Source organism: Mustela putorius, unplaced genomic scaffold, assembly GCF_011764305.1.
Source record: "Mustela putorius furo isolate JIRA1106 unplaced genomic scaffold, ASM1176430v1.1 tig00000759_pilon_pilon_pilon, whole genome shotgun sequence".
In the NCBI taxonomy this organism is placed as follows: Eukaryota; Metazoa; Chordata; class Mammalia; order Carnivora; family Mustelidae; genus Mustela; species Mustela putorius.
The window spans coordinates 405877-431438 of NW_025421467.1; the positions used below are offsets into that span (position 1 = coordinate 405877).

Below are 25562 nucleotides of genomic sequence, written 5' to 3' on the forward strand. Positions count from 1 at the left end.
GAATTGGACATTTTAATGTTAGAGGTAAATGGTCTTCTTTGGGGTAGATACAATTGTCCAGAAAGAAAATATACAAAATATATAAAAGAAAAATTTCTTTTTACGAACCGTTATGAACAGCCCACATGATACGGAAAGCTGGGCCACCAATCTCATCAAAGGGTTTCCGACGTGTTATCACTTCCCAAAGGATAATACCCCAGCTGAAGACATCACATTTTTCACTGTAATTGCTACCTAAAGAAAAAGGTGGTATAATTTCAAGACTCTTTTTCACATGACTTACAGGAACAACTGCTTTCATAAATTTTTAAGAATGAGCGCTATGTACAAAAACAGGAGGATGCTGCATGTATAGCTGAGAAATTACTTTCTTAATTTCTTAAGTAACTTAAGTCTCTGCAACAAAACATTTATTTGTGAACTGAATATTAATGATGCACTAAAAAAATCCACTTTAGAAAGGTGGTCATTTTCTACCTTTTCATGGAGAGCCACAGGATTTGTCTTTTATTTATTCACTTTCACTTTCTGTGGGGCAGAGTATAAGACATTTGTACTTTCCTTTCTTTCATTTTTTTTTTTTAAGATTTTATGTATTTATTTCATAGACAGAGATCACAAGTAGGCAGAGAGACAGGCAGAGAGAGAGGAAAGGAAGCAGGCTCCCTGCCGAGCAGAGAGCCCCATGCGGGGCTCGATCCCAGGACCCTGGGATCATGACCTGAGCTGAAGGCAGAGGCTTTAACCCACTGAGCAAAGGCACCCCTCCTTTCTTTCATTTTAAGAATTTAATTTCATTCTTAAATTTTCCTACCCCATTCATTACTCTACTATCATAGCAGAAGAAATTTCTAATTAAATGATAAAACTTTCTTTTCAATATCTGGCAAGACAAAATTCTTAATTTGCAAACTTTAAAGTTGTAAGCAGTGAAAATGATGGATAACAAATTTATAGTAAGCAGATTATGCTACAAAATTTATAGGATCACTAAACTGGGCCAATTAACAAAATAAACAGCAAAAAAACCTGCCCAAACCCCTAAAATCCATTTAAGAATGACTATAGTACCACACATGCACTAAGAAGTACACTGTAAGCACTAAAATATTAAAGTCTAATTTGGGTAATAGGGACTGACATCTTTCAGAAATGAAGAAATCACTATAGCCTTACAGTATGAACTTTATTACTCTGAATTATTTCTGGCCTCTGGTATAAGTAAGTCTTTTTGCTCTTCACATTACAGTAATACTTTGTGATCTGATCTCACAGAAAAGCATTTTAAATGAATTGTTTCAGGGGTGCCTATATGGCTCAGTCAGTTAAGCTTCTGCCTTCAGCTCAGGTCACAATCCCATGGTCCTGGGATCGAGCCCCATACAGGGCTCCCTGCTCCATGGAGAGCCTGATTTTCCCTCTCCCTCTGCTTGACACACCCTCTTATCAAACAAATAAATAAAATATTTTAAAACATTGTATAGTTTTAAATCAATGTATTCTGTATATGAACTTAAAAACAGAAAGCACTATTTAATTTTGTACAATTTAACATCTGCTGGTTCATTCACTTTTTAACTGAATTTTATGGCAAAACAGTTCCACTCAAGAGACCAACGGCACGGCAAATTTCTCTTTCTCTCAGGTGGCTAAAAACAAAGAAACAAACTTTGAATTCATCAAAAATAAAAGACATAAGCCATAATCAGAATCTGATTACTGAACATGTCTGAATTTAATGGACATACTTTCTAACACACAAATCACACATCTTCAGTTCAACTTTTCTCATTTAAAAGATAACTTGATGTTTTCATACAGAAAGGTATTATGGAATTTATGGATTGTTCTTTTAGAACTTGAGTGAAATACAGAGATGTAAAAGAAATTAAACATCTCATCCTTTACTAGTCTTTCTCAGTATCATATTTCTACCAAATTACTTGCAATCCTTTTAAGGCATGTTCACTGAGACTGCCAGTTTTTAATTGCTAGAAAATCAATGCAAAGTACAGCTGATTCTTGTTATTCTTGGTGTTTATGTTCTATAAAGTTTCTGTGAAGACTGGACTAGTGAAAGCTGAGTCATTTGCTAATGGGGGCAATCAGGGTTAGGTTCCCGTGAACCTCCTAATGTCACTGATCAGTATATAACCTTGTTTCATATGGGTTTCTGTTAAAGACACCTTATTTAATATATATGTGAGTTCATTAACATTAACCTAATGGAACAGCACTATAACTCCTGTCTGAATAAAGATTAGCTAGCATATTTCTCTGTTAAGACATATCACAGCCTTGTTATACTTAGAACCACTAGAAAGCACTTCAATGCTGCTCTTGGAGGCCATCTTAAACAGCGAAATCACCAACAAAAAGCGCATAAAAATGAAAAAAACACAGCACTAAGCAGATCATTAACATGACACAATATAAGAGCCGAAATCAGAAGGCAGTGTGTTGTCTTTCTACTTAGCTGGGAACATATGTTGGACGACTCAAAATGTTGCCCTGCTCTATACATGCCTGCAAATAACCATGAAAGCACCATGAATACTGATTTTCAGGTTAAAAATAGGCACGTTTTATAGTTGCAGTAGGTGGAATATGAACATGAGGCTTAAATGTACATATACTTGAACTTACATAGGTCACTGCTAGACAACACAAATCTTGCTATGAGATTTAAGATCTAGAGCTGTATTTATTTACTGCCTCTTAGACTTTAATACAGTTGACCTGTGAATACTTGTATGAATTGCAGAGGTCTACTTAAATGTGATTTTTTTTTTTTTTGAGAAATACAGAACTACTATAAATGTAGTTCCCTTACTGTTTTCTTAATAATACTTTCTTTTTTCAGTTTATTTTTGTGTAAGAATATAGAATATAATACATACATAAATGTGTGTTAAAAGGCTGTTTATTTTGTCACTAATGCTCATGGTCAATAGTTGTCTTTAAGTATTTAAGCTTGGGGGAGTCAAAAGTTACATGTGGATTTCCAACTGCACAGGATGGTTAGCACCAATAACTTCTATGTTGTTCAAGGGTCAACTGTATATCCTTTCCAGTATGTATTGTGCAGAAATAAAACCACTGAAACAGGGTAAAGCCATAAACACACTCTGGATGTACAGAGAAGGCAGATTATCAATCACGACATGCTTTTGTTATTTACCTTCAAAAACCTCAGGTGCCATCCAAGCAGCACTCCCCTTGTTATTGGTCATATGAGTCTGAATGTCACAGGCTGTACCAAAGTCACAGATTTTTAATACTGTCCCGCCTGCAACCAGCAGCAAGCTGTTTACAAAACAACAAAAACAAAGGTTGTAAGACCAACACTTGATTATCTACAATAAAAGAGGAGGCATTTGTGGTAATAGAAATGGTTAAGCAAAATGTCATCAACTTTTGTCAAACACTTCTTGGTCACTCTAATAGCTCATTGGTTCAGAGGAATGTTAGCAAAAAATAAATTACCTTAACCTAGTTCTCAGGGAGACTGCTAGATCCACATTTTGATGTCTTCATCTCTATCTTCATAATCTTTCCTGACTATACATCTCTCTGGGCCAAAATAAAATATGCATTTAAAAAAGTTCTAGTAGGTCAACATTATGTGTTCTAAAATGGAAGTAAATGGATATCAACACTTTTCTAAGTCACTTGCCCCCTAAATTCAATTTACCTACTGCAGTGTTTTTCAAGCCAATGGGCTGTAGGTGGAAGTGATGTACTTCCCTTTTAAGCTTGGCCATAAAAATCTCTCACATATATATATTCCTTTTCCTTTCCTCATATGCCATGGAGTGCAGAGGATTTTGAGCTACAAGGAGCCTGGGATCCTGAGCCACCACATGAGAAACTCACTATTTCATTTTGGACTTCACATGAGTGAAAAAAAAAACAAACTTGTATTTTGTAAAACCATGAGATTTCAGAGCTTACCTACTGTTAACAGTGCAACTCTAACTGATATAAGAAACTGGTATAGAAGTGGATGCTGCTATAACAAAAATCTAATATATTTGATATTAGCTTAGCAACAGGCAGCAAGAAAGCTAAAACTGGAAGCTGGAATGATACAGATCCATGTAATGACATGGCAAAACATTTTGTAAAAATTGTCTCCTATGATAATCTGGAAGGACTGGAAAAGCTGACTGCTTCTAAACTCCAAATAGCAGGAAATAAGACTGACAAAAGCCCTTAAGACTCAATACTGCAACAAAGAACAAATTAAGAGAAAGCACTTCCACCTGAACGTAATAGTTTAATTAAAACGTTCCATTAAGAAAAGGCAATGTGGCCAGAAATCAAATAAACCAGGTTCAATATTTTGCCTAAGAAAGAATTCTGGTAATAGTCACAGGCGTATGAAATTGACTGGAACCAGGGTGATCATAAGCCTACTCTTGAGGAAATTAATACTGTCAAATGAACCACAAATTTCTAAATAAGACTTTTGATTATTTTGAGTCTTACAACAATCCTCAGGAGCCCAGATTTTCATAACCAGTGTGCAGCTGGGAAATCTGTACAGCTTTGGAGGAGAGTATACACCAATACCCACATCTGGCATGGTATAAAGAATGCACAAGGGGGAACCCACAAAGGGTGAAGCTTGGAATCATGAGCAATGGATAAGGGAGTTCCTTTTCAAGGGCCAAAGGTCTGATCAAGACCTCTCTAACAAATCCAGGGCAGAGGGACCAGACAATGCCAAGACTTCACCCCTAGAGACTAGGAACTACTGTATGCCTCCATGCTTCCCTTTCCCGAGTGGAAAGTTTTACTGATTGTCCCATCTTTTAGTTATTATGTATTGGGTGAATGGGGAGAGAGAGAAGTGACAGACAACTTGTCCTTTCAATTCATTTGTTTCCAAACTATGGAAGGCCACATCCAGACCAGGGGGAGGACTGCATGTCATCCTGAGCTGTTCATCCGGATGGTGAACTGGATGGTGACTGTTAGAGCCTTTGGGACGTTTAACTGGCAAAGAGCCGTGAGTGGTTCTAACCGGTGGTTAGAGCAGTAAATACTCCGGGTGACTGGGACTGGCCATCGCTCATAAAAGCCATCCCCTTCTTCCTCTGGGGCATACAAGACATTTCCCAACTTCTACTGTAGGTAATTATACCTAAGACTGGGTTGTGGCCACTGATACGTAGGTAGTGGGAGGGTCACTTCCAGACCTTGTTCAAAAAACCTCTCATATGGGATCTCCATTCTGTTTATCTGCTGGCTGAATGCTTAAGTTCCCAAAGTCCTGGATGACGGCAGAAGTACAAAACGGAGGGAGCTTAACTGGGTCCTTGAATGACAATATGGAAGATCATTTGCCAAACAGGAACCCCTCTTTTGGATTTCACATGCATGAGCAATAAATTTCTCTTGTGATAGGCCCAGTATTAGCTACAGAAGCTGGTTTTAACTAATATTCCCAGCTATTAGGATTCCTTTAAAGAAACTGATACTCAGAGTTTTAGGTTTTTTTATATCCCAATGTAACTTATTATTCCTATAAAAACTGAAATCAATATAAAGCATTTTAAAAGTGTAAAAGAGGGATGCCTGAGTGGCTCAGATGGTTGGACGACTGCCTTCGGCTCAGGTCATGATCCTGGAATCCCAGGATCGAGTCCCGCATCGGGCTCCCAGCTCCATGGGGAGTCTGCTTCTCCCTCTGACCTTCTCCTCGCTCATGCTCGCTCTCACTGTCTCTCTCTCAAATAAATAAAATCTAAAAATAAAATAAAATAAAATAAAATAAAATAAAATAAAAGTGTAAAATAACTATGAAAGTAAAAGACAGTTTTATTACCTTACTCAAAAGTTAAACATTTAAATGTGTAAAACACTCTCTATATCATTACCTAAAAAGCTGAAAGACTTGTTTTCTATAAAGAAGTAATTCTTTATTTTGAATCCCTTTCAACCACCTTCTCTTACACACAAAAGATATTTTTGGTTTTACATAGCCAACATTTATTTAATTTATTTTTACTTATTTTGTTTCACCATTCCTTCTTGAATCTTATACTTGTCCTACATAACCATTTTCTTTCTATCCCAACTACCTTCAATTAAGGTCCATTTATAGTGAATTCTCTCAGGTTTTGTTTCAAAACATCTTTAACTCCCACCCTTCTCCTTAGAAAGTAATTTAGGGCAGGTACACTATTTTCTCTCTGCTCTGTGAAGTTATGCTTCCAGTTTTCCAGATTTAGCTAATGGTGCTGGAAACTGTACTTCAGTCTGTCAATACTTTGTAGATAATCTCTTTTCTGATCAGCTGATTTAAAAATCTCCCTTTTGTTTTTGCTCTTCTGTAGCTTCACTAAGGTGTGTCAGAGGGTAGACTTCATTTATCCTGTTTAGAAAACATACCTTTGTCCAGAAAATTTCTGGCCAATCTCTCTTTCTCTTTTTAAAAATATTTCATTTATTTACTTGGCAGAAAGAGAGAGAGGTCACAAGTAGGCAGAGAGGCAGGGAGAGAGAGAGAGGAAAGCAGGCTCCTTGCTGAACAGAGAGCCTGATGCAGGGCTCGATCCCAGGACCCTGAGATCATGACCTGAGTGGAAGGCAGAGGCCTAACCTATTGAACCATCCAGGTGCCTGTAATCTGAGTCATAAACTCTCTCCATCTTATTTTCTTTTACTGGAGTTCTGTGCTGTTAGTCCTGTCTTTCCTTTCCCTGTGTTCCTTAACCTATTGTTTTTCTCATTTATTTGTTTGTTTGTGTTGCATTCTGGGTAGTTACAGATATATCTCACAGCTCCCCAATTCTCTTGTCACCTATTTCAGATCTGCTAGTTTAAATTTTTAATTATTCTTAAATGTATTTTGTTCTTTTGGTCATTTTGTATAGTTTATTCCTTGCACACTTTAGTTCCTTTTTGGGGGTAAATTATATAAGCATATTTACTTTATATTTCATATTGATAATTCCAAATATCTGGAGTCTTAATATTTGAGGGCTTACTTCTGCTTTCTGTTATTTCTGCTAACTTTTACCCAAGGTAACTTGGACCCTTATGGATGTAATTTTTACTGTGGCTTCATATCTGATCAATTTTAATCTGGAATAATTAAAATCTGGACTGAAAACATAGGACTTTATTTTTAAATTTTTATTATTTTAAAAAAGATTTTAATTATTTATTCGTCATATATATATATATATATATATAGAGAGAGAGAGAGAGAGAGAGAGAGAGGCAGGCAGAGGGAGAAGCAGGCTCCCCACTGAGCAGGGAGCCCGACGTAGCACTCGCTCTCAGGACCATGAGATCATGACCTGAACCAAAGGCAGATGCTTAAACGTCCGAGCCACCCAGGCGCCCCAAAACATAGGACTTTAAAATGGAGTTTCACTTACTACTAGATGCCATGGGACACTACCAATCCCAAAAAACATTTAATCTATTTTGTTGGGATTTTTCTGGATTGTGCAAGCAGGGCAAATTCAACTCACAACAACATATAGGGACACCTCTGTTAAGAAATAAATGTTTGCCTAGTCAGAAAACTGGTATTTTTTCTAGCCCACTTTTAAGTTGCTCCCTCCAGGGATCCTAAATTTATGGAGAGATCTCAGTTCTGCTACTTCATCTGGTGCAGAACACAGGACCTTACCTCCAATTACACAAGAGCCATTAACACCAGGGCTTTACATTTTTGATAATGACAGCTCACAAATCTTTAGCTTCCATGCTTGGATTAAATTCTCTCAGGATTGAAAATGGAAAATGCTTTCCATTTTTTGCCCTGATGATTTCTCTTTTCTTATAAGATCACCTATATATGTAAAAGGATATTTGTTGTCATACACATTTATCTCTGGGTGTTTGTTGTAGGATGGATTTTCAATTGGTCTGGTTCGCCATACTCTGGAGTGTCAAAATTCTTATCATGTGAGCATAAGAATCAAAGCCACATTTCTATACAATCTCTATCAGCACACACAGGTTGTTAGGATTTAAATGCATAGATACCATGGCTTAACTTTATGTGGTTTTCAAACCAGGGTATGAAACCTTGCCATTATATCAGTGTATGCCAGGATAAGTGACAGGGAGCCTACAAAGCCTTAGATTAAAGCTAGTACTTCTCCATGGACCATCATTTTTACTCAGTTTTAAGTATTTTTAACATCCTAACATTGACTTTAAAACAAATTACATAATATATGCAGGTGAAGTAAAATGTGCATACAAAATTCCTAAAGAAGGGTTATTTGGGCTCTATCCATAGTCTTAGAATGGCTGAGGTTACATTATATCACAACTTTGTTCTAAGGGTTAGGAAAGTTTGAGAAGCACCAACTTAGGGCATTAAAAACTATGCAGAATCTCAAAACATTAAAAGACTGAGTAGCACTCTGTTTTCTAAAAACAGCTCTACAAATCAAGTCTTCTGAGTCTAAGATTGTTTATAAGATCAAGAATAGTTTCAAGTACTTACTTAAGAAATAACAAGAATATTATTTATCTATTAAAAATGAGGCTAAAAAATAAAGAAGTAAATATTTGAATACAGTGATATGAGAAGATGTCCATGTAAGTGAAAAAAATCAACATTACATACAGTATAACCCATACATTGTTAAAAAAACAGAACAGTGGTTACCTTTGAGGAATAGGAGGCAGGAAAGACTTGCTTTATATTTTTCTAACTATTTGAATTTGTTTTTAATCACAAACATGTATTATTTGAGAATAACAACATATAATTTAAAGAAAAAAGTAAAACAGCCTCTAAGGAAGAAGGCAAAAAATGGTCCTTATTTTAAATGTCTTTATTTTTAAGATACTTCTAAAAATGTTCAAACCCAAAACCATTCTTATGCTTTGAATATGTCTGTGGGAGGAACATAACTCTTATTATGGTTAGAATAATTTAATGAAAGATTTCCAGAAAATTTTCTGAATTTAAGATTCTGATTTTCCTAGGTGCTATATTACCCAAGTATATTCACCAAGTTGTATACCCTTACTTAGGTTTTCCTCTTGATGACAAACAGAAATAAAGATAAGTTGTACCATCACACTGTAGTAATATTCAATAGCAGTATATGGAGTCCACTGAAATTACAATTTTTATATATTCTTTATATATAATTTTCATATTAAAATTCTAACTGGAGGGGCGCCTGGGTGGCTCAGTGGGTTAAAGCCTCTGCCTTCGACTCAGGTCATGATCCCAGGGTCCTGGGATCGAGCCCCATGTCGGGCTCTCTGCTCCGCAGGGAGCCTGCTTCCTCCCCTCTCTCTCTCTGCCTGCCTCTCTGCCTACTTGTGATTTCTCTGTCAAATAAATAAAAATCTTTAAAAAAAAATAAATAAAATTCTAACTGGAGAGATTATTTAGAAATTAGTTTCTTTTTAGTCCAATGACTGACAAACCAGATAAACTGCTATACACATTTCCATAATGTCACAAATACTCCTATAGTAACTGAAGTGGAAAGAATGCTAAATGCAATTTCCCTTTATATGCACATCAACAAAAAACTTCCTGTTTCACTGTTCTTGTTCCGGCTCTAACTACTCTTTACCCAACAAAAGAACAATAACTGGTTTTCCTTGTTTCATCTTGATAGATTCAATTTTTTCTGAATGACTTTTACATTATTATTATTATTTTAATTAGTACTCCTTCACTAAGATTTTAATATGTCACTAGCCATGAGCATGATATTCAAGGCTCACTGAAATATGCACCTAAATGTTCTCTGTAGGCTTACATTCACACAGTTGGGATAAAAAACACACTTTTATTTCTGAAGTACATGCAAACGAACCTGCAAAAGATGAATAAAACAGGGCACAAATTGACATTATATAAAATACCTAACCAAATCATCAGGTGCCTTCTTTATATGCCATTCAGAGGAATTCTTCCTGACCAAAGAATCCACAGGTTTTCCAGTGACAATAACATAGTACATGTGCTTGTATATACAATTTCATATGAAAACACAGCCATTTCAAAGAACCTTCTTCCCAGTACATTCTGAAAAATCAGTTCTAACTCTAAAGCCCAGTTTGTATACGGATGTCCCAAAGATAATCTGAAATACTACAGGATGAGTGCACACATAAGGATGCCCAAGAGGTATGCATGACCTAAGCCAGACTTCCTGTAAATATACTGATGCTATTTAATAGCAGAAGTTAGAGACCCTATCTACAAATGATTTTAGTAGGACATAATTGGTCTAAGTAGGTTCGGTAAATACATCTAATATTTATGGATTTATGGAATATGGGTAGATGGAGAATGAAGGTAGTTATTTTAGTTGTAAAATTATGGAATAGAAAAGATGTTGGAAAACTCAAAAGACTTCCTTTTGTGAGATATTTTCATGTATATTGTTTAGAAACAGTTATTTCAAACCTGAAATGTGACCTAATGCAGAAGAAAAGGGATACTTTTGAAGAGTTCCATCTGATAGTTTCTGGATCTTTCAGAAAAAGATGCTATGTACCTGATGCTTGCCTATATCTTTTGAATCATTAGTCAATTTGTTGCTGGATAGGAGCTATGATTCTCATTAATTTGTTTTGATAATTCAGCTGTGTGTTAAGAGAAGCAAAAGAGGACTCACGCTTCATAAAAAAGAAGACAGACAAAGTGGTTTCTTCTTCACTATTCAAGACAGGCAACTAAGGCAATAGCCTCAAGGAGTCAAGTTAAAAAAATGTATGTCATGAATCTGGGTCTTAAACATGATTTGGCCAGGGACCTGGGGCAACAGAAATCAGTTTAAGTCTGAGAGTAGAAATAACGTACACTAGTGAGAACAGTCATTCCAAGAGCCGAAACCTATGTAGAACGTATCAGATCAGACATGAGAGTGACAAGTTGTACCCAGAAGGGACACTTTAAAGCTACCTGTATCAAGAGAATCCAATATTTGAGACTGATTTCCTAGGGGAAACCTCTTACACGGGGACTGATGTGGTGGCAGGGAGAGTGGTAAGAGAGAGAATGGAATGTGGACTTCTTTTTAACTCTGTCACAAGTGGATAAAGAAGAAAAAAAAAATCTGAGAGAAAAGGGGACAACCCACATGTGTGTTTTCTTTAATGGAGTACCTATGCAAACAAAAAAACCCCTAAAGTTTTAGTCTTCTAAAGTACTTATTTAGGGAGTTTTAAAATTCTTTCAAAGTCCTAGGATACTTAATATGAAGAAATCCAGAATATTTTCATTTTCTACCCAGAAGCCAGAAATGTCCTTTTGCCTTCCTCTAAAATGGCAAATAATAACCACTCTGTAAATTTTTGCAGAATGCCCACTACATGTGGACATTGTACTGGCTATTAGGAATATAGTGGGGAATAAGACAAACTTGTCTTTGCTTTTATGGAACCGTCTGGGGGCAACAATATATAGAGCAGGCACAAAATAAGATTTATAGGCTAACCAACTGTAGAAGTATGCTAATCTACGGCAAGAACTATTAAAATAAAAATCTGATGAAGATTTAAATCCTAGTAAAGACAACATTTTAAAAGGCAAACTTAGAGAAATGACTAAATAATGAAGGTGAGTTAAAAATAAACACTCTCAAACCAAGCCAAAAAGGAAGAGAAAAGATCAAGTCAGGTGCAACAATTAGCTTGAATTAGGAAGTGGGTGGAGGGCTGGGCGGTAGAGACAGACACCACACTATTAGAACTTACTTTGGTGGTTTCAGGTCCCTGTGAATTAGAGCTTTGGGTTGCATGCTGTGAAGATAAGCCACTCCTTGGGAACACTGTAAACACCAACTCATTGCATGGGCAGCAGTGTAATATGGCAATGGTTCAGCACCATGCAGCACTGCAAAAGAAAGGCACAAACTAAAAAGAACTTTATTGCATATAAAAAAAGACAAGGTGAATGCGAGCACTATTGGAATACATGACTGGGTAATTTTCTACTCAGGCTCCTATCACTTCTGCTTTTAATTCTTTTCTAAATACAAAGATGGAAATATCTAATAATTTCAAATGGGTAACTATCACATAAGCACCTACAATGTAATAGTACTTCTATTAAATGTTATACCTACACTCGAGCAAAATTAATATGAATCATCACACTTTTCCACATTGACAGTCTTTCACACAATAATGTGACTTATAAGCAATGTGATGGCATACTACTGTAAGAGAAGTACAGAGAAGTAGTACAAAAAGAAAACAATGTGTGTCAAGATACTTAAAATTATGCTTTCTACAATAGCTAAAAACTAGAAATAGTTCAACCAAGTAAGACAATGGAGTATTAGAGATACCCATCAACAATGAACACATGGGCAGTGAATATAAGTAAAAATTTAAATAAAATGGTAATTAAAAAAATACAACCATTTATTTTATACAATTGCAACAATTAATATACTTACTATATGGTTGGTGTTTCTTAAGAGTGAAATAGTTATCTCAGTTCTGTAAATATAACTAAATGACCTAGTTTCTTTGTTATAATTAAAATGTTTTCTGAAGTTTTCACAATTTCATTTTTTGTAAAGAGAGCAAATTAAGAGGAATGAAATGGAAGAAAGTATGCTTAAAGAGTTCTCAAATGAGGAGGCTCAAAGCTAAGAGAGGACAAAAAGAAAAACATTAAAAGTATGAAGATTTTTTTTTTTTGGCTTTATAGATTTATTTTCAAAGGAAAAAACAGACAATTTAAATACAAGTCTAAACAGAATTACTCTGTCAAAGGCAGCAATAATGCCAAAACGCGTTCTCACTTCCAGACACTCGCCAGCATCTTCCAACTCTTCTCTCAGTGAAAAAAGGGGGTCTGATATTTTATTCATATACATCCTTCTTATCTGCAATGTAATCTACAATTTCTTGTGGACACATTAACTTCTCCGCATCTGTATCAGGAATTTCAAACCCAAATTCATCCTCCATGGCCATGATAATTTCCACTTGGTCCAAACTGTCTAAGCCCAGGTCTTTCATAAAGTGGGAATTTACCGAGAGCTTTTCTGGGTCAATCTTGTCATAAAGTTTCAACACATAAAGAACACGGTCCTTGATCCCCTCTAACGTCAGAGGGGGTGCGTCGCTATACTGGCGGCACAGCTGTGTCAGCGGGACCTGCGCAGGCGCCGAGGCTGTCGGCGGAGCCCCAGGCCTCGTCCGGGCCCCTGCGGGGCACAGGGTGATGCTGAGCGGCCGGGCTGCGGCCAGCGTGGGAACCCGGGGCAGTGGCGCAAAGGCCGCGGGCAGTCGGCGGACACAAGCGGAAAGGACACGAGCCGCCATGGCTATGCCGACCCAAGATGCCTGAAGATATTTTAAAATCTATTTAAAAAGCAAATTTTACTTGACTTAAATGCTTTTAACATTATGAAAAGTACCATCAATTGAAAAGATTGATAGATTTCTAAATTTCACATACTAGCAGATTTATTTTTAATTACCTCCTTTTGAGATTTTGAAGGTAAGCTATAAAGAACATTAAGTAACTAACAGTGTATATGAAAAGCTTTTCAATGATTTTACTCTATTAGATAAAGTGTCTAATGACACTCACCATTATATAAAGAGCCCCCTTCAGCATATTCCATCACAAGACATACCTAAAAGAAACACATGTCAGTATAATTAACCACAGGGCTATAACATCTTAGGTGACTTGAGAGAGAACTGAGTTCAATCTTTAATTTTACAAACGCACAAGAAATTATTCCTTTGATTTCTGCTATGTGAATGGTACTAATGGGAAAAAGAAGGGGATCTATGATCTAAGGCCTTGTCTTGTAGGGGCCCACTGTTCAAGAATGCAGGTGTGTGTAAAAAGATAATTGCCCAAACTCTGAAAGCTTTCTCCAGTGCTGAGTAGATGCTGGCACAGAACATCATGAGCCTCATAAGATGAGGTTAGTGGGTAAGACCACCCAAGATATCTCTTGCAATATACTGTGTTGCTAACAGACTACAAACAAATACATAAAGGGTAATTTTTACACTTTTAATTTAAGAAAAAATAAATCAAAATAGCTTCATAAATTACACACCTGCGAACATTTATTATGTCAATGCTTACAGACAGGTGACAATGAAAAAGTGACAAACTTACTGGATTCAAGCAGGCTCCATATAGCTTTACAATATTAGGATGGTTCACACGGGATAACTGTCGAAGCTGTAACAAATTAAGGTTTCTTTTAAAAGATGCTAATTTTTGAGGAATTGATTACATTATGTCATTACAATTTTAGGGTATATAAAACATTAGTTTAATCATTTAACAATCATTATTCACTATGTAGCAGGTACTGTGTCATAAAATGCCTGCCCAGAATGGAAAAGATTTCCTGCCCTGAGCTCTCGCACTTTACTTGGGAGACAGACATGTAAACGAGTAACTAAGGCAAAATGCAAAGTGCTATTAACAGGAGTATGAACAAGCCATGATAAGTACAAGTAAGAAAAAATAAACTTTAACAAGAAATGTTAGTACACCAACCCAGAAAGGGCACTGAGCTTAGTTATCCAAGGCAAACGAAGCTATGTCACCATCATCATCTTCAGAGTTATGGCTGCAGAGCCTACCTCACTCTGTGCCAGGTCCTGGTGGGCATTTAACAGATACTATGTAATTCTCACAACTCTGCAAGGTAGGTATTGTCATTTCTGCCTATAAGAAAAGAGACCTTTGGGGCGCCTGGGTAGCTCAGTCAGTGAAGTGGCTGCCTTTAGCTCAGGTCACGATCCCAGCGTCCTGGGATTGAGCCCCATCTCAGCCTCCCTGCTCAGCAGCGAGCCTGCTTCTCCCTCTCCAGCTCCCTTTGCTTATGTTCCCTGTTATTTGTTATAAATAAATAAAATCTTAAAGAAAAGAAAAGAGACCTTTAAGATAAAGTTCAGACAGGGCTAAGGGAGAGGTTAAATAACCTATTGCTACTGCCAGGGTTTCAACTTTGGTTCATCCAACTTAAAATCTGTACTCTTTCTGTGTATGTGTACGGTCTTCTTCCTTCTCCCATCTCTTGAATTAATCGCATCCTCTCCATTCCCACTACCACTGCCTTAGTAATTCCATGAATTGCTGCAGTAATCACTATGGTATTTTCCAAGCTGTTCTCCCTACTTCCTAATGATAGTACCAGGTACCTATGCAAATAATCTTCCCCAATCCAATGAATCACACTGAGGTCAGTGAGAGGTTTGGCTGTACTGTTTCTCTTGCTCTACACCCCAAACTTCTATTAATGTGTCCCCCCAAACTGCACTTACTCTTCCTTCTCCTCTCTTTTCTGTCTTTTCCCCTCTCTCTTTCCTATTATCCACACTATACAGCTGGCTCATATGAAGGTTAACCTTTTTACCAAATGTCACCAGAAAGCTCTATTTCTCTATAGTCAACACTTGCGTATTTTCAGTCCTAACACAAAAATTACTATTTATTATATTCATTTATTATACAAAAAATATATTTATTGTATTTCATCTTCTAAAGGTTTAGCACTTAGCTTCGGATAGCACATTATTTAAGAATTTCTTTCTTTCTTTTTTAAAGATTTTATTTTATTTATTTGTCAGAGAGAGAGACAGCACAAGCAGTGGGAGAAGCAGGCAAAGGGAGACGCAAGCAGACTCCCCACTGAGCAGGGAGCCCAATGTGGGACTTGATCCCAGGACCCTGAGATCTGACCTGAGCCGAAGGCAAACATTTAACCAACTAAGCCACCCAGGTGTCCCTTAAGCACTTATTTCTGCTCCTTCCCCAAATCCTACCAAGATATTACAGACATTTTTTCAAGGCACAAATTCAGAAGGATTAAGAGAATGTCAAATGAGGAAACAGCACGTTTCTGAAAGCTATAAAGCAAATGACTAGCAGTAACTGACACAGCAAACCTAAAAAAAAAAAAAATGAGAAAAAGTGAACAGAAATGAGATTAATTTCATAAAACCTACAGAGGGTTGGACCGGTGGTACTACCAGGAATCTATGCAAATAAGCCAACAAAGGAACAGAGAGATTAGTTCAAAGGCAGACCAGATTCTCTCCTTTCCTGACTTCAGTTTAGTGACTGACTACCTCTTTATCATCACAATGATTAGAGTCCCTGGATTGGGGGACACAAACCAAACTAAGGGATGAGCTCAAAGTAGTTGCCTCTGATAAGCAAAAAACTTGACTGGAAGAGGTCTGGGTATTAAAAAGTTTTAAAAATAAGACTATGTGGAGAACTATTTGACAATCTGAATTACCTGTATGTATAACCTTGATAAAATATTTTTATCCAACTTATTATAATGTTTTGACTCCTAATTCCTAGCATTTAACACATATGCTCTTAGCTAGTTTTGTGAAAGTGCCAATGCGCTTTTAGACTTTATCTCAACCATAAACAAAAATCATGAATAAGGCAATGCTGAGGCCACTCTTGGAGCATACTACTAGAGATCACCTTCTCTTCCTGAGGACCCCAAATTATCAACATTTCTCAACTCATTCAATTAATTACAAAAATCCCCTTCATTGTATCCCAACTAAATTTTCATTCTCTATATTATATGTTTAAAAATATCATAAAGTATATTTGCAAATTATAATTAAATATAACCACAGACATAAATTCAGAAAGGTTTGTAAGGTAAAGACCACTTATCCACTGGCCAATGAGGGAAAAAAACCCACTAATTTAAGGAACTACTGTGATCTAATATACAAAATAGTTCAAAATTAATAAAGAATAAATCTGATAATACAATTACTATTGATTATTAAATTCATAATTACTGAATTCTTGATCACTGAATCTGTAAGAGAACAGAGTTGTAGATTTTCATGCTAAATGAGAAAAAAAATCAAATTTGAAATTATTTCCCTGTAAAGTGATCTCATTTGAATTTCTAAAAATATTCAGTCAATAATGAATGCATAAAATTTCCCTTAATTTTAGATAATGGGATAGAATACCATTTCTATTCTAAAATTTAAATCCTATGCTTTGAAATAGATCTGAATTACACAGATGATCTGTTATTTTAATTCAGGGATGAATTCATTTATGTGGTTAACAGTCTTTTCCCCCAATTTTTAATTAGAATTAAGAGTGTGAATGAAAAATGTTTCTACAGCATTATCTTTGGTTCAACCAAATTGCTAAGGTTCAAGTATATGGGGAAATGACAACTGGGAAATAACTTTTTCATAATATTAAATTCACAGAGTATCTTTGGTAAAGAATTATACATTAGAAAAAACATTTCAACTTACCTCTACAATAAAAGCTTTCCTCTCAGATTCACTTTCTATTTGTTTAATAGCAACATCTTTTGCTCTCCACTTAGCTTTGCAAACCACTCCAAAGGCTCCTCTTCCAACAACCTGAGTTAAAACAAAACAAAAAACAAACACCCATGAGAATCAGAAATAAACAGACTCAGCCCAACATAGAACACTGAAGCCAACTTGAAAGACTTATTAAAAGATTTAGAAATCATCACTATCTGGATTTGCCACTGAGCAAATACAGTGTTTCATTAAAGTGAGGAAATAAAGAAATGAACTTATCTCTTGTCTCTGAAAGTTTATAGTCTAGACAGCTCTTCATTGTCAGGTAAAACCCAACAAAGATCCCTGGAGCAAGAAAACAAATTAAAACTGGCAAGATGAATGAGAGGACAGAAAGACTATGTTTGCTAAAATAAATATAAAAAGCAAGAATGTACAATCAATGTTTTTAAGCTATCATATTAATGAAATATAGCTTTTGTATAGTTCAGTAGGGGTATGAAACAGACGTGAAAGGATAAAAATACAGATGATAAAACACTGGGACTGCAAAGACAAATGAAACAAGGTATTACCTATACAAGAGAATATACTTTTCAAGAGAAAGAAATGAACTACTAATTGATACATGCTATAATGTGAATGGACCTCAAACACACTATACTAAGTGAAAGAAGCTGGACACAAGAAACCACATCCTGTATGATTCCGTTGACATGAAATGTCTAGAAAAGGCTAATTCATAGAGATAAAAAATAGATCAGTGGTTATTTGGAACTGACTGTGAAAACTGGGATTAGCTGTAAAGTAGTAGAATGAATATTACCAAAGGGATGAAAATGTATGAAAACTGATTTATGGTGACAGTTCCATAACTTGGCAAATTTGTACAAATGACTAATAGTTCAAATGGGTGAATTTTATGATATGTAAAATATCTTATTAAAGTTATTTTTGAAAGTTATAAAAGAAAGATTGGCTATGTATTGTATTACTGTTGACAACTAAGTGATGGGTACCTCATGGGTTCACTGCTGTCTCACACTACGCTTTCTACTTTCACAAATGTTTGAAATTTGCTGTAATATAAAATCAACAAAAGAACAGCTTTTTATCCTTGTAAATCAAAACCATTAGATTTTTATCACTGTAAAGGATCTTAGTTAAGTGTCATCTACTCCAATTTTTCAGTTCCCAATGTATCTAAGTACTTCGTATCAATGCTTTCTCCTTAAGTGAAATATCTACCTCTGTACATCTCTCATTTATGATGCACTTTCTATAATGCTTTACTCACATTACCCCACTTACATAACCACAGGAGACAGGTACTAGTGCTATTGTTATTTTACAGATAAAGTACCTAGTTTTAAAGAAGGAAACTAACTTGCCCAAGGCTATATTCCTTCGTAAAGAGCAAGTGCGGTTTGATGCCAGAGAGTTTAACACCAGAATGTTAAGGATGCTAATATACACACACCTATCTCTATTCTATGTCAGAAAACTACCAGTTATCTTTCCTTAGAGGAGTTTTTACTTTAGACAAACTTTCAAGCACAAATCCCTGGGTACAAAGCTCTTCTGTAACAAAGCTGGCTATAGCTAGGGTGATTAGGTAATTTATTATTTATATCAGAACTCTTTTTAGAGTAAGAAGAAAGTGCTAGTAATTACCAGGACGGTGGCTGTAAACTGGGATATATGGCCACTCTAGTCATAGTTCTATTTTATATGTTACACAAAGCAGTATAGACGTTTTTCATGTTAAATAATATATAAAACTACCCAAATGGTTAAACCATGGGCCATTTATTGAACATTCACCATGTGCCAGGTACTAGCCTATGCGCTTTTCATGCATTCTCCTCTATTCTCACATTCTTCTCTATTTTATTTTGTCATCTCTAAGTATTTTTTTAAGTTTTTAGTTTTAATTCCAGAATAGTTAACAGACAGTGTTATATTAGTTTTAGGTGTACAATATAGTGATTCAACAATTTATTGTTGAATCATTATATTCAGTGCTGCATACATTATTCAGTGCTTATCATGGTAGGTATACTCTTATACTCTTATACTTACCATGATAAGTATTCTTACATACTTAAGTGCTTATCATGGTAAGTATACTCTTTAATCCCTGTTACCTATTTCACCCATTCCCCCTTCCACCTCCCCTTTGGTAACCATCCATTTGTTCTCTATAGTTAAGAGTCTGTTTCTTGGTTTGTCTTTTTATTTTTCCTTGGTCCTTCTGTTTTATTTCTTAAATTCCACATATGAGTGAAACCATATGGTATTTGTCTCTGACTGATTAGCTTGGCATAATACTTTCTGGCTATCTCCAATCCAGGTTGTTGCAAATGGCAAGACTTCATTCTTTTTTTCTGGCTGAAAAATGTTCCTGTTGCATTCATGTGCGTGTGTACATATCCACACCACATCATCTTTATCCATTTGACAATGGACACTTAGGCTACTTCCATATCTTGACTATTGTAAATAATGCTGCAATAAACCTGGGGGCGGCATGTATCCCTTTAGTGTTTTCTTATTTTTTTGGGTAAATATCTGGTAATGCAATTACTAGATCACAGGGTAGTTCTTTCTTTCTTTTCTTTTCTTTCTTTCTTTTTTTTTTTTTTAAACTTTTTAAAGAACTTCTATACTGTTTTCCACAATGGCTATACCAGTCTGCATTCCCATCAACACCACACCAGGGTTCCTTTCTCTCCACATCCTTACCAACACGTGCTGTTTCTTGCTGTTTTTGATTTTAGCCACTCTGACAGATGTGAGGTGATATATCATTATAGTTTTGAACTGTAATTCTCTGATGATGAGTGATGTGGTCATATTTTCACATGTCTGGCCATCTATTATGTCCTCTTTGGAGAAATGTCTGTTTGTGTATTTGGCCCACTTTTTAATTGGGTTGTTTTTGGGTGTTGAGTTATATCTCTTGTCAGAGAAAGAAACCAACATCAATCATTGCACTAGTCATCCAGTTACTTTAACATGAATAGGTATTGGCTAAACCTGGCACCATCAGAGTAAAGGAAAGAGCAGATCTTGGCTCTAAAAACCAACAGACTTGAGTTTGAATACAGGTCCTGTCTACATACTAGCTATTAATGCTGGGGAGATTAACATCTCTGCACTTCTGTTTTCTCAACAGTAAAAGGGAGATGCTTACAGTGTCCTCAGTGATATCTATAGGGTTCTTAAGAAAGCCAAACCCATGCATTTTCTTAAATCCTACAGAAGACTAAAGTGCTTAGAGTTAGGTATGAATCAGTGTAAGAAGTGATACTACTCATTTGTCTCACAATTAGCTATGATGGACAGCAAAAAAGGTCCTGAAAGAAATTTCAACTTTATGGCAACATTAGGCTAAGAAGGTATGGATAGAGACCAGATTATTAATATTACTACGAAATAATGATTATGAATTTAAAATATTCTTCAACCGTGTATTTAAAAATACCTCAAAGCAACTGGTACTTAGTAAGTCTCCTCCTGTTTCATTTTCCTATTCTCAGGAATACCCATGCAGGAATTCCAAACATTACATTTGTGGATCATTCACTTGTCACAAAAACTGTTAGGTGTTGTATGACTAGTTGTGAAGCAAAAGTGCCATCTAGTGCTGAGATAATGGCTGAATCTTGAGTTTTCAACTTAAAATCATGGGAACATAATTTAACAAAAAAGGACATGATAAACTTTCTTCCATTTGCTAAAGAAACTAATTTCTGGGAACATTGAAATATAAAACAGGCATATTCTATTAAGATGAGAGCCCATGGCTTAATAAAAAAGCCTCCACTCATGTTAGGGCCATAAGATAGTTCACATATACAGTGAAACATATACAAAATGATAGTAAAGAAAGTATAAGATGCCTAAGGTTGTATACATAAACTGAAAATCATGATCAAAAAAATAATTGCTATGAATTTGAAGGAGTGACGTTAGAAGCACAGAATCAATGCTTAAAAAATTAAATTTCTGTGTATCAAATGATTCTGATCACCATTTCCAATGAACAAAGAGGACTTTCTCCATACCACCAAGCAATGCTCAGATACCAGCTGGGTATCTTGTAATTCAGTTCAATTCTGACACTATCTACCAGGACATAGCATCAGATCCTGCAAGTTAAGGGCTCCAGTCTACAAACCTGCCCCTTCCTCCCACAACTTCAGATGCCAGTCACAAGTCCAGGTGTCACTTGTGCTTCTGACCATGGCTACAGACTGGAGGTTCCAATTGCTCCCTCCTTGGGTTCACTTAATTTGCTAGAGTGGCTCACAAAACTTTAACATTTTACTTACTAGATTACCAGTTTATTATAAAAGGATATAACTCAGAAACCACCAGATGGAAGAGAACCACAGGGTAAGGTATGCGGAAAGGGTAGAGGATTTCCATGACCTCTTCAGGAAAGCCACTCTCCTAGCACCTCTATGTGTTCACCAACCTGGAAGTTCTCCAAACACTGTTCTTTTGGGTTTTTATAGAGGCCTCATAAGATAGGTATGATCGATTAATCTTTGGTTATTGGCAAATGGTCTGACCTCCAGCCCTTCTCCTTTTTTCTCCTCTCCCCTCCTTGAAGGTCAGGGGGATGGCAATGAAATTTCCACCCTTCTAATCACAAAGTAGCTTCTCCTTGCACCAACCCCCATCCTTTGGTAGTGTTCAAAGTAGCCTCATTAACATACCAACATACCACATCATCTTTATCCATTCATCAGTCAATGGACACTTAGGCTACTTCCATATTTTGACTATTGTAAATAATGTAATGTAAATAATACCAATAAATACAATAATGACTATTGTAAACAATACCAACATATGAGAGAGAGAGAGAGACAAAGACAAAACATACGAGAAATAGAGAAAGAGATTTTTATCTCTCTCTTCAATTATGAACTTTTGAGGGTTTTGGGAGCTGTGAGCCAGGAACTGTGAAAAAGGCCAAATATATATTAAGAAATACACAGTTGGTCATTCAGAATGCAATATCAAAAAAAAACCTCCCATTTTTTCAAAGGCATAAATGTAGAGACATTAAGAGTTAACAAGGAAAAAAAAAAAGAACTGACCTTGTGAGGTAGAAAAATAATTCAAGACAAAACAAGAGTTAAATAATTTTTTAAGGGGACGCCTGGGTGGCTCAGTTGGTTGGGCGGCTGCCTTCGGCTCAGGTCATGATCCCAGCGTCCTGGGATCGAGTCCCACATCGGGCTCCTTGCTTCTCCCTCTGCCTCTGCCTGCCACTCTGTCTGCCTGTGCTTGCTCTCTCGCACGTGCTTGCTCTCTAGCTCTCTCTCTGACAAATAAATAAACAAAATCTTTAAAAAAAAATAAATTTTTAAGTACTTAACTGCTAAAGTAAGCCAAAGGATAGTCTATGATGGTGGCTAAAATAACACCCCCTCTCCTTCAGGGAATAGGCTTAGGGATGCAGGACAGGTTTAGGAATTTGAGGGCAGAAAGGACTTATCCTTTCCACTTCTCAAAGAGATCCCTAAGAGAGGGCTGCCTCATGCAGCTTAGCTAACAAGGAAAGCTACAGATGATGGAGAATGCAAAGGAGGCAGACAAAGGGAGGCCCTACTCTGGCTCTCTCAGTCCCAAGAGAACATGGAAATGATACAAAAAACTCTTCTCAAGAGAAAAGTGAGGCAACTGAAAATTAGAGTTTTCCACACTGCTGGAAGGAGGCTGTGGTAGAGCAAATTGTTGGAACCTATATCATAGACTGTGGGATGGCAGATAATTCAAATACAGGGAGCTCAGCAGTTTTGGAGAATCAGTGTAGGCCAATGGAGAAGGACAGGTAAGTTCTCCTTTCAAGAGGGATAAAGGTGAAGTTCATGCCAAGAGAATAATGAACTTATTTTGTTCACTCCTTACACCAGTACTTTCTTTAATGTCTACTACATCCTACCATTTAGGATACCAGAGATACAGCAATAAACAAGACAAAAGCCCTGATCTACACTGAATGTGCTTTTAATTAAGGAAGGTGGGGGGATGACAATCAACAGACAAAAAGATGAATGAGAAAAATACCAGACTACAAAAAATGCCATGTAGAAAACACAAAATGAGGATGAGAGGACAGAGACTAGTGGAAACCTTGGGATGTTACTAACTTGGTACTTGAATGATCGAAGGAACCAACCAAAGAAGAAACAAGTAATATGAAGGCCATAAGAAGGGATGGGAATAACCCACTATTCCCTATTCAACAATATCTGAACTCCATCTATAAACTAGGTGGTATCCTAGACCCTCAAGGTACAGAAGCTAACAAAATAAACCATAATCCTTGTTCCTACTGCTTATATTCTTGTGGAGAAAGACAAATAAAGAGGAAGCAAGATATACAAGAAAACACATATATTTTAGTAAATCACAAGTGTGCTAAGAAGAAAAAGAGAAAAATACTGTGTGTACAAATGTATTGTACCCCCCCCCCGCCGCCTATTTCAAACAGGGTAGTCCGTAAAGCTGCACTGAGAAAGGTGACGTTTTAGTGATGACCTAGAGAAATACTTGGAAGGTTTGGTGTGGGTGGTGCATAGCGGGAGAAGGAAGAGTGATGCAAGATAAGGCTGGAGAGACAGGCAGAGTCTGGATCCTGAATAACACTCTCCATCATGAAAAGGAGTTTGGATTTCAGTCTAAGTGCAATGGGAAGAAACAGAAGGAGTTTAAGAAGAAATGATGTGATATGATTTTATATTTAAAAAAATCATTCTAGCTCTTACATGAAAAATGGATTGTAGGGAAGCTAGAATATATAGAGAGACCAGATATGAGGCTATTACAGCAGCTCAAGCAAGAGAGAAGAGCTGTGAGGACATGACTGATGATAGTGCAGAAAAATGGGCAGATCTGGGATATGTTTTATAGTAGGGTTAAATGAGCTTGTGGAGCACCAGAGTGGCTCAGTTGATTAAGTGACTGCCTTTGGCTCAGGTCATGATCTGAGAGTCCTGGGATCAAGCCCCACATCAGGATCCTTGCTCAGTGGGGAGTCTGCTTCTCCCTTTCCCACTGCTCCTGTCTCCCTGCTTAAGCTTCTTTCTCTCTCTGTCTCAAATAAAAAAGAAAAAAAAAAAAGAGCTTGCTGATGGTCTGCATGCAGCAGGATGGGTGGAGAGGAAGAGATGAATCAAGATAATGTCTAGATTAAGCAACAGGTTAATGAAGGATAATAAGAAAATTTTATATATATATATAAAACATGTTTTTTAAAATAACACATTTAGCAATTAAATAACAGCATTTAGTTGGTTATTTCTAGTCAATCAACTGGGTGAGATTACCAAAAAACAGAATCTAAATACTGGGGATCCAGAATTGAGTTCCAAAGAACTTCAACATCTAGAACACACAGGAGGAAGAACCAGCAAAAATTGGGAAGGAACAGTCAGTACTGTAGCAGGCAAACCAGAAGAGTGTGACAAGAAAGCAAATGCAAAACAGCAAAGCATTAATTCAATGGCTCTCTCAAAGTGTGGTCTGTGGATCAAAAGCATCAGCATCACCAGAATATTTGTGAGAAATATAAATTCTAAGGTTCCAACCCAAAAGTACGGAGTTTGAGGGTAGGGTCCAGGATTCTGGGTTTTAATAAGCTCTTCAGGTGATTCTGGTTTGAGAATGACAACATTAGGTCATATTAAAAACATAATTAATAGTGAAACAAAATATTCTGGTGGAAGCCATCACATAGACCAGTTGACATTATTTATGAAAGTCTCCCAGAGCACTAAGAGGCTACCTTGGGCAGGAAGAAAGGAAAAGGGGATTCTTGTGAGCAACCCAAGTGTTTTTCTTGACACACAGTAGGTCACAGAAATGAGTAGCATAGATGACAAGTTGAGACACATTGGCAACTGAGGGAAACAATGAAAAACCCAATATTCAAATTACAAGACAAGGAAAGGAAGTACTTTTTACTTGCTACTAAATTTCTAATTCAAGTTGACAAATCAATATGCTTTCTGGGTTGTATTCATATCCAAATAACATAAGTTTCTTTGACATATCATCATTAACAATTATTCTGAATGACTGCTTTCTCCAAAGATCAATTTTCGGCAAGGGGGTAAAAAGGGCACACATCCAAATTACAAGCATCTCCCCTATCACACAAAATCCATACAAAATGGCAAACCCAGAAATAGATATTAGCTATTTTTCACAATCTCTCCTCTGTAAAAATAGAAGAACAGAGCAATACTAAGAGGATTTTG

At 36.4% G+C, this 25562-nt stretch overlaps 2 protein-coding genes across 5 annotated transcripts in view; both read right to left on the reverse strand.

Moving 5' to 3' along the window:
• The window catches only part of MAP3K7 (mitogen-activated protein kinase kinase kinase 7), a 76693-nt gene that overhangs the window by 44888 nt on the left and 6243 nt on the right, over positions 1 to 25562 (reverse strand). For all 4 annotated transcript variants that reach the window (XR_200542.3, XR_006607894.1, XM_004766891.3 and 1 more), the window contains exons 2-7: positions 17263 to 17373; positions 14111 to 14176; positions 13565 to 13610; positions 11710 to 11848; positions 3185 to 3309; positions 109 to 237 (exon numbers count right to left, since the gene is read on the reverse strand). Coding sequence is in view for 2 of the 4 variants with exons in the window: in XM_004766891.3 (XP_004766948.1) it covers positions 109 to 237; positions 3185 to 3309; positions 11710 to 11848; positions 13565 to 13610; positions 14111 to 14176; positions 17263 to 17373 (616 nt within the window). In the remaining 2 variants the exon portion in view is untranslated. The remainder of the gene's footprint in view (positions 1 to 108; positions 238 to 3184; positions 3310 to 11709; positions 11849 to 13564; positions 13611 to 14110; positions 14177 to 17262; positions 17374 to 25562) is intronic.
• On the reverse strand, positions 12652 to 13308 carry LOC101682163 (acyl carrier protein, mitochondrial). The gene has a single exon (XM_013063742.2). The coding sequence runs from the start codon at positions 13291 to 13293 to the stop codon at positions 12829 to 12831; it is 465 nt and encodes a 154-aa protein (XP_012919196.1). The 5' UTR covers positions 13294 to 13308; the 3' UTR covers positions 12652 to 12828.